Source organism: Arachis ipaensis, chromosome B04, assembly GCF_000816755.2.
Source record: "Arachis ipaensis cultivar K30076 chromosome B04, Araip1.1, whole genome shotgun sequence".
Lineage (NCBI taxonomy): Eukaryota > Viridiplantae > Streptophyta > Magnoliopsida > Fabales > Fabaceae > Arachis > Arachis ipaensis.
Window position 1 is genome coordinate 99,111,886 of NC_029788.2, and position 10,769 is coordinate 99,122,654.

The 10,769-nt window shown below is 29.9% G+C and overlaps 1 protein-coding gene across 1 annotated transcript in view; it reads left to right on the forward strand.

Annotated features, from left to right (window-relative positions):
* The window catches only part of LOC107639541 (alcohol dehydrogenase-like 4), an 11,785-nt gene continuing 4,837 nt past the window's right edge, over window positions 3,822-10,769 (forward strand). Inside the window, exons 1-5 of the mRNA XM_016343073.2 lie at window positions 3,822-3,976; window positions 4,064-4,200; window positions 4,349-4,398; window positions 5,355-5,689; window positions 10,660-10,742. Coding sequence (XP_016198559.1) covers window positions 3,889-3,976; window positions 4,064-4,200; window positions 4,349-4,398; window positions 5,355-5,689; window positions 10,660-10,742 — 693 coding nt within the window. The 5' untranslated portion in view covers window positions 3,822-3,888. The remainder of the gene's footprint in view (window positions 3,977-4,063; window positions 4,201-4,348; window positions 4,399-5,354; window positions 5,690-10,659; window positions 10,743-10,769) is intronic.

Sequence of the window (10,769 nt, forward strand, 5' to 3'; positions counted from 1 at the left end):
AGATAAGAATAATTTATTATATATAAAAAATCTTTTTTGTCATGAATTCTAGTTTGGTCTGACTGACTAGTTTTTATCTGGTTTAGTAATTTATAGACGGTTTATAAACAAGTGATTTTAACTTATCAATCGAATCACATAGTCAAATGACTTTTAGTCTGACTAATTTGATTGATCAATATGGTCCATTTTTTAGAACATTACTCCCAACCATTTTTTTTTATATTAATACCTAAAAAGTAAAAATATTTTTATACTTTTAATGTAACACCCTACCACACAGAGCCTTACGCTTAAGTCGTAAAGCAGAGGAGGCGAGGTATTACGACCTCTAAAAGTAAAGACATATAAATATAGTTGAAAGAAATTATATCTAAGAGTCTTGAAGAATAAGTTAAACAAGAACGATAAATAGAAAATCGTGTGACACTCGCATGGATATTCATAAAACGGATAGGTAAGATCAACTGGAAGCTGAAAATATATACATATCAGAGTTCCAAAATATAGATAGCAAGCTCTAGACTCGACTTGCGAAGTTAAGGTCAGCCAGAGTATATGATTATATATTTATATACAACCCAAAATAAAACTCAAACTACAAAATAAACACCTGTATCTCCAAGTCAACCTCTAGGAGGGACAAAACACAAAATATACATGCAGAGATTCTATAAACATATATACATAGCCTAAAACAAAATATGATAATCCAAAAGATAGTTCTTCACTTGTAAAGAGGGTCTCCAGACGCTCAACGAGGTGTCTCTCGACTTGCATCTGAAAAATAACAAAATATATATGGAATGAGAACTAGAGGTTCTCAGCATGGTAAAGGTGCCCGCATAGTTAATATAAAAGGTCTCGGGAAAGCCAGAGGCATTCCTAGAACTTCGACACTCAGATTTCAGCTTAAGGATTCAACTAAACTAGAAATTAGGTAAGTTATCTAAGGTATTCACGTTCTGAATCTAAATTTAACCTAACATTCCACTTTCTGTCTCCTCTAATCCTCTGAATCACCCATGGGACAACCCTCTTCACACCTCCGCCAAGAGGGGTTTCTCAGAAAACATACACATACAATTCAAGCAAGGAAAACACAGATAGAGAAGCATTTACAGCAAATAGAACAAGTAGCAGATAAGTAGAATTAAACAGTTAAACAAACCAAAACAATGCATACTCAAGCAAACAAACAAATGCATATGATGTATGCCTGTCCTATGGCTGATGAGTCTCATCTGTCGGTTATACAGCCAACCCGACATGTCTTGGTAGTTAACCATTGGACAGTTCCTCTGTGCGCGCATCCCCAAGCTCAATAATATAGTATTCCATGGAGTCAAACTCCAAGCTCAATAATATTCCATGGAGTCAAACTCCAAAATCAATAACATAGTATTCCATGGAGTCAAACTCCAAGCTCAAATATAATATTCAATATTCATATATATATGCATGCCCATGGGAGAATCCGGGGAGTTAAAGTGTCCGGTCACATCTTGCGACAGAGGGTCAACAAATAGTCTTAAATACACAAGCCACATAATGATCTCTTTCCTTTTTAAAATAACACTTCAAATCAAAACTCCAATTCTTATAGAAATTTTAGCAGTATCTCCTCTAAAACTCAAATTTCTGCCACCCTTCAAGGGTCCCAACTACCAAACCAAACACCTCTCAATCATTCAAATCATTTACAGTAACAAATTATTTCAAAATCAAACAAATACCAATATTAAGTCTTTTTCCAAAACCCACCAACTCCAACAGCAAATTATTAACAACAACTAAACCACACATTTTATACCATATACACAATCCATCAATTATTCATTCAGTTCATTCCTATCTTAAGGTCTTCTAGCATAAGTTTTCACGTGACATTAAACATTAACTACGAGAAACTAAAACCATACCTTCGTAGGGAATCAAAATATTCAAAACTCCGGAGAAGCTTTTTGACTGAGCTATCAAAGAAGAAAACGTCCAGAATCGTCCGTGCCTCCTAGAACTCCAGTTGGCCGAACTCAAATGGGTAAAGGAGCTACGTCACCGTCAACTTCTACCAATCAAAAATGGTGCCAACGTGTAGAGAAGGAGGATACAAATACTTTTACCGGATTAGATTTTTTATTGGAGTTACGGATTGCAAAAAAACGAAGCCAGAAATTTGGTGAGAATTTACGTTCTCTCTCTTTCTCTCTCGATTACGCTCTTCTTTTTTTCACCGTTCTCATTCTTGCTGCTATATATGACCCTTTGTTAGCGTACAAATATCATTACTAGAAAGATGAAGTACATTATTATAATAATAATATCATTACTAGAAAGATGAAAAAATTATTAAATTTTCAAATTCACAAATCCAAATTCAAAGGAATTTCATAAACATTCTCTCATGGATGTGTCACTATCACCAATTCCTAAATGAAAAATAAGATAAGTACATTTAACAAAAAATTTGGAATAAAGTTATAAATTTTTTAAAAAGAGAAAAAAAAATATCAAGTCGCTAACAAAACTTTGTGATAAATAAGACATATATTTAAAACTATATCAAATAAGTCTTTAAAGAATAATTTTAACACTATACTTAAAAATTTATAACTTTACCTACATTTTATTATTCAGTTGAGCTTTTATCCTATTTTATTAGAGATTTAAGTTTAATTTGGTAAAAATTTTACTTTTCGCTCATAGTTTATGAAAATTGTTTCTTGAAGAAAAAAAATCACTTTTTAAAGTTATAAAATTTGTGTTTGGTAAATCAAATTAAAAATAATTTTAAATAAACATAAACATAATAGGGTAAAGTATTAAATTGGTCTCCTAGGTTTGGGCGTAATTCTGTTTTGGTCCTTAAGGTTTAAAGTGTTCTATTTGAATCCAAAAAAGTTTTATTTAGCATTAATTTAGTCCCACAGTGAGGTCAAAATTAAATAATTAACAAAATGTCCTACATAACAATAGTACAAGAACAAAATCGATAATCTGGAGAATAAGTACAAGCTCTAGAGGTATAAAATCAACCATTGATACATTAATACATTTATTTATTATTTTTTTATAATATAAATAAAATATTTTCTATAAAACTAAAGAAAATGTTAAATAATTAGAGTGTTATTTAATGTGTTATTAGTAAATTTTGATACTATCATAAATAAATAACTGAAAAAAAAAATATGATAAATTTAAAAATTAATTTAAAAAATGAGTGATTTTTCAATTATTAGTTGGACCATTTACTCCCTATTAATCCTATAATCCGTATTACATCAGACAAACAAAGGTCGGTATTTCAAAACAGCCGCCTCTATTGGCCGTTTAATACTTGACGGATTCAATCAGCCACCTTTGCAAGAAATCATTAATATTATTCATTCACCGCACAAAAGTTCAAAACTAAAACCCCATCGTCATCCGCTCATCCCCCATCGTCATCCACTCATCCTACACCTATATACCACCTGGAGGAAAATTTCTTACCATAACATCAGCGCAAATTAATTTTAATATGTTGTGATGGTGTAATACCTTAATATTATAATAGAATAGTATAATATATTATTATGAGACTAGATTTTATGTCAATCAATAAATATTAATCATATTTGTTGAATTTGTTCTTATCTAAAAAAATCCTTAATAATATTTCTGTGCTTTAGAAATGGTGAAGAGAATTTTGTTAATTTCGTTAATTTTTTGTCTTATATAAAATTATTATTTATGATTTTTATTTACACCAACAACCTTCTATATTAATCTATTACACAAAAACATAATAATATTAACATAAATCACAAAAAATCTTCAAATATAGAAAAACTTGAAGAAATTAAATTGAAGAAAATCATCTCCTTTTAAGAAAGAAAAGTAAAAATGGCAGGTCCAGAGGTTGATGCAAATGGGAATGGCTCATTGAAGTTGAAGCCAAGTGAGAGCAGAGGAAAGAACATCCAATGCAGAGGTATTAAGAATGTGCCACTAATTTCCCTTAGCACATGATAATTTATATATATCCTAAATTAAAATTGGTTGCATTAATTTGAAATAGCTGCGGTGGCTTATGGTCCTGGAGAACCCTTTGTGGTGGAACAAGTTATTGTTCATCCTCCTCAGAAAATGGAGGTTCGGATCAAGATCCTCTACACTTCAATATGTCATACCGATCTAGCATGTTGGAAAGCTGAGGTACATATAAATATATGTTTTAATCTCTTATTATTAATTAATGAATTAATAAAAGTTATATTGTCTACATTTAATTTTCTCATGTTGGTTTTATTTCTGGTTTTATTTTCTATTTCTCCTTTCTTCTCTGTTCTGTACCAAATTAAAGAATGAAGCTCAGCGCGCTTTTCCTCGGATTTTTGGCCATGAAGCTTCCGGGTAAGAAGGGTTCTTAGCACTAATTACTTCATATATATATGTACCTGGTTTTTGAACTTGAACTTGTGAAGGTTGATGAAGGAAAAGGAATAGAATAGTATCATGTTTTAGATGATCATAGCTCGAAGAAAAAGATGGGGGTTATGGAAAAGGATACTAAAAAATAGATATTAGTGTTTTTTTTTTTAAATAAAATAAAAATTATTGCACACTTTAATAGGAAAATTTATTTTCTTTGTAAATTATTTTGTCTTGATATAACCAAATATATATATGCATGCCCTGCTGTATTTTTGTGTTAAGATTCTAACCAAGCAAAATCATATATTTCATGTTTAGTTAGTAAATTAGTAAATATTGGGATAAATAGAAACAAGAAAAAAACGCATAAATAATATATATTATTTAGCTCTCAACTATTCTCAATTTTTTTCCTTTTTGAAAAATTTTATTGTAAATTAAATATTCATTTAAATAATTTTTTATTCTTATAAAACATTTGTTTTTTTGTTTTAAATCTTGATAAAAATCATATTTTTTTTTTGTTTTTATCCGATAAAATTTAAATTGTCTATTTTAATTATGTATGTTTATTTCGCTAAGTAATGATATAACATGTCAAATATTAACTTCAAAATATTGTCTATTAATTTTTTTTAGTCTTACTAACATGATTCATATTATTCAATATTTTTTCTTTATTATTTGCTCTAGCTATTTAAATATATATTATTATTTTTAATATATATTTTATATTTTAATTATATTTTATATTAATAACTGATTTTAATAGTTAATTTTAATGGACAACTAGAAAATCATAATATCATATCAAATATCTTATTGTTTCTGTGTTGGATCAATAATTATCAAACAGCAAAAAATAGCACGTGACAGTGACAAATTAAATAATGAAAACACGATTTGATGTTATTAATTAATGGATGAATTTGAAGGGTTGTGGAGAGTGTGGGAGAAGGAGTAACAGACATAAGAGAAGGGGACATAGTGGTGCCAATATTCAACGGAGAATGTGGAGAATGCTGTTACTGCAAGAGTTCCGTAACAAACATGTGTGAGAGGTTTGGCGTGAACCCAATGAAGAAGGTTATGGAAAGTGATGGAAAAAGCAGGTTCACAACGGTTCAAGGAAAACCCATTTACCATTTCTTGAACACATCAACTTTTGCTGAGTACACCGTCGTTGACTCTGCTTGTGTGGTCAACATCAACCCTCAACTCGCTCCAACCCTCAAACAACTTACCCTCATCAGTTGCGGTGTCTCCACCGGTATGTCACTCACTACTATTCTCAAAAACTATGTATCTCTTCCTTGTTGCCAAACTAATTTTTCAAAAATTATTTAAATTAGTCTTTTTTTCATAACTTTATCTTTAGAATTCAATTTAATGTATAAAATACTGAGTATATATTCAAATAGGTTCTTAATATATATTTTAGAATATATATTTAAATAGGTTCTTAAAGTGTTTATTATTTGAGATTTTTAAATTTTATAAAAGTAAGACATATAAATTCTTTTGTCACATTTTTAAAACTCCTTTTATCCAAATAAAAAGAACGAGCAGATTCGAATAAAGATTTATATCTTATTTTTGTAAATTTTAAAAATCTTTATGTGTGTAATAAAATTTTTAAAGACAAAAACGTTTTATATAAAATTTTTTAGAGACCAATTTAAATATATATTCTAAAATATTTTAAATATTTATCTAATTATATCTATTTTTTAAAATGATTATTTATATTATTAATATAAAAATAGTTATTTTTAATAATATGTTATTATGTAAGATATAAAACTATTTTATCATATCAGTCAATCAAAATTAAATTATTAGTTTGTATTAAGTTTTACGTAATACTTTACCTCACGTCATTAGCATTAGCAGTTAAGAGTGATATGTTAATAAAAATTAACGAAAGAATAAATTAACTTGACTTAGGTTCATCCTTTTTAGAAAAACATTAAAATATTGAATTTTTACATGTGTACAAAATAAAATTTAACTGAACAATGATTTTATAGTTTGTATATAACTATATACATTGAACAATTTTATTTAACGTTTTACCTTTAATAAAATGAGAAAATATGCCTAGTTAATTAATTTTTTTTTTCTATATGTTAATTGTACATTGACTGTGAAACTATTGTTCACTTGTCATTTAGTTTCATTTGACTAGTATGAATCTATTGGATTAGGATATTGTGTTGTTGACTAACAGTAGGGACATAATAGGGAAAAAAAAGGAATATTCAGTTCTTAATATGTGTCAAATTTTATTTAGTTTTTAATATTTTAAATTTTTTTTTCATACTCAAAATTTTAAACAGATTTTATATTATTTTAGTGTTAAATTTAATTCGAATAATTAACGAAAAATTTTTTAAAATAGTAATCATAAATTATTTTAAGGAGCATTGTTGCTATGTGGTTGCGTGTAGTTCTATGATTTATTTTCATGAATTTCAACCATTCTATTTCCTGTCATGTGCTTCTCATGTGATTATAGGGACCATTATTAATATTATGATAAAAAAATAGGGATCATTATTAATTTTTCACTTTTTTTAAATTTAGTTAATATATATCTTAAAAATATATGATAAAATTATTAATTAAACATATAATAGTCATTATCCAATTAAATGGAGTCGATTTTAGGTTTTTAACTTTTTAAGAATATAACGACAAAACTGAGAAGCGCAAATTGACCTAGTCATTAATTATGGATTTAATTGACTTGAAAAATCTCTTTCTAGACAAATATATTTAATTACTGATCATTCAAAATTGGCAAAATATCTATTACGTACTCCGAGTGTAGTTATTTATTAAGAGACGTAGAGTTATTTACGGACAAGTCACTTTCTGAAAATTTCAGAAAGTTATCTGTATTTTTATATATATCATTCACATGCATTAACGTCATTTGATATTTTAACTGTTAAATTAAAAATAAATAAAATAAATTTGTTACCAATATTTATTTTATTTTTGGTAAATTACTAACTTTAGGTTTTCAGTGAGTTTTGTTTGTTTCCGACTTTTTCTTATTTCTTTTTGGTATATTCCTAGGCAAGGGAAAAAGTTTCAGGTAGCGTTTCAACTTTTAGTTAGACTTTCGTGATACACAGGGTCACAAAAAGGTAAGCAAACCCCACGAGCCACGAGGCACACAAACACGGATACGAATTCGGTACGCCATTCTCTTTTCCGCATCGAAACGCCAAAAACTAATTTGGTGGACCGGTAAATTAAATTGGTCAAAATAAAATATTTTATTTTAATGAATCTTTTTTGTTATAATTTTTTAAAAGAAGNTTTTTTTCTTTTTATTTTATTCATTTTAATCACGGTGTTCATTCTATTATTAACTCATAACTTTTTCGTTCTATATCTTTCAACTTCCTCCACTCTTGTTTTTTATATTGAACTTCCAAAAATTAATACCGAATCACCCTCACCACCACCACTACCACATATTCTTCTCCCTCTTATCATTGTCACCGCCACCTCTCTCTTCTTCCTCGTTCTCTTCCTCCGCCATCGTAAGCACACCACCTCTTCTATTATCTTCACCGCCGGCGACGACAACAAACCTCTCCACCGCCTCCCCTATTCACTGTCGCGCTACCAACTCCTTCTCCTCTCCACTCGGTCATGGTGGCTTCGACACCGTCTTCTCCGGCGCTCTTCCATGGCAGCTTCAATACCGTCTTCTCCGAAATGCTCCCTCTTTCGGCTCTGGCAAGAATTCTTACTGCAGTAACTCTGCAGTGGCGCATGTATACTCGATGGTGGAGATTACGGAATTTATCTTTGCCATAAGACCGCTCGACACGCGACCTCTCCGATCCAACAATGCCGCTCTCCACACTAAATCTCCGCCTCCTCATCCAGCGACTAATTGCATTCCCTTCAGATCTGATCTAAGGTCCAATCCTACATCCTCTCCCACTGCGACTTGGAGTCACTCTTTTCTCTTGCCAATAGCGCCGTTTTTCAGTCCCAGCTTTTCTCCGACAACCACGCCGGAGTCTTCAAGCTCATCTCTGACTAGATGGTTGATGCCGAGGTGCGTGAGGTTGTGGCAGAGATTAGGAGAAGAGAGAGCTGTTAAAGGTTTGTGAGGATAGTTCTTGCGGCGAATGAGATGTTAGAGAGTGTTAGGAAAGCATTGAGGAATGGACGGTTTGGCTTCGCTGCTGAAAGGTTGAAGGAGTTGAAGGTGGCACTTAACATAATAGAAAATGTTTAACTCTAATTAATTTAATATTACACATTCTTAATTTTTTTTATATAAACTCACATATATTTCTGATATAACAACAATAACCATCAAAAAATAATATATTTGAAACAACCCACTCACACAAAAGCTGCAAAAAAATATTAAATAACTAATTACATCAAACTATATTTAGGATAATCTTCATCGTTAAACTAAAAAAATATAAAAGATCTAATGTCTTCCTATTGAAAACGTGCACCAATAAGTCAAATGAATTTTTGGCGTTTCGGTACTCAAAAGAGACTAGTGTACCGAATTCGTGCCCCACAAACACAAACAAAAGGAAAAAAATACACAAACAAATAAAATAAAATAAAATAAGAGAGAAATTAAAGCGCGTGAAATAATAAAGGAAATGAATTAATCACAAAAAAAAATTGATTGTGGTTTTTGGATTGTCACCATATTTTTCGTGGTGACAAGTCAAAAAGTAAGCCAAAAATTAATTCGTTACAAATTTAAATTTTATTTAGCAATTTATTATTAGTCAATGGAATATTACATATATAAGACGAAATTTAAATTTTCAATACTTATTTAATTAGTACTAAAGAATTAACTATTGAAATAATTCAACTTGGTTAAATTAATTCTTTGTTTGAATAAAACGATGTTAACCAGATATTTAATTAATTTTTGTTTTGGATCTTGACTTCTGGTTAAATCTTAATAAATATATCAGCCACTGGATACAATTAGTTCCTAACAAAATACATAATATAGATTGTTTCTGACTTTAGTTATAAAAATTGTGCCTATTGTTCCTATGGTGAGCATGCATAAACACGATAAATGAAAAAATAATTGCTAATTAATAATTAGGAAAAATGAACTGATGATCATGAAAATTTTTTCCTACCAAATTTATTCTTGCAAGGCCTATATATATATTTGTGAATTTTGATGAATTTAATAATATAAATAATTAAATTAGTCTAAAAAAAGAAAATGATGAATTAATTTTAAGGAATTTATTTTTTAAAATTTTGTTGAGAACTAATTTTTTTAATTATTTTATTAGACACTAATTTATTTGAAACAAAAATTTATAAGAACTATTTCGATTATTTATTATGATTTTCCAATATGATAAAGATAGATGAAACACAATTACTCATCTTCTATGAATATACAATAATTTTTCAAAGAGGTGGACAAAATGATGAGAAGAAGGGAAAACTGTCAAACAATTAAGTAGTTATTTGAACATCAGCTTGGTTTGAATTCAGTTTTGAATATTGGTTAATTATCCTGTTAATTAAGCGCTTTTTAATATTGATATTAGACCCATGTTGGTGTATGAGAATAATATGGGGGTGGGAGGTGTCTAACAAAAATGTGGGTTCAGGGTAGTAGGAACTCAGACCCTTTGAGGACAGCAAGCAAAACCCACGGTTCGATTTTTTTGCGTTTGTATCTGTTTGGAGTGGAAGCAAAACCCACGGTCCGATTTCTTTGCGTTTGTATCTGCTTGGAGTGGAACTCGGACCCTCCGAGTTGCATGCAAAATTCTTCCTTGTGATATCGTTGGGTCCGATTTCATGCATACGAATTTTCATCTCTCACCCAAACAAATCGAACCCTTCGATTTGTTACTAAAAATTTAAAATTCAAAGAAAATGCAGGGTCCGATTTCCTTCTGTCTACACTGACAAAAAACCTGTCCCACAAATATATCTGTTTCACCCCTAAATCGTATCGGAGCAAAGCACACATGCCCCCATTTCCAAAAAATTGAGCCTTAATTAAGCACACTTGATTTTGTGTTGTGCGGACTTGAATTTATTATATGAAAAAAAATCTAGTTGAATAGTTCTTTTTAGTGGGTTGAATTCAGTATTTCAGTTATTATGACATGTTGCATACATAGATTTGATGTGATGGTGATTTTGCTGATATCAAAGCAAATATTTAAATTAATTTAAATTAAATTAATGAAGGAGTTGGAGCTGCTTGGAACAGTGCAAATGTGCATGCTGACTCCACTGTTGCAGTTTTTGGCTTAGGTGCTGTGGGGCTTGCTGTAAGTTAATAATTTTCTTGCGCCATT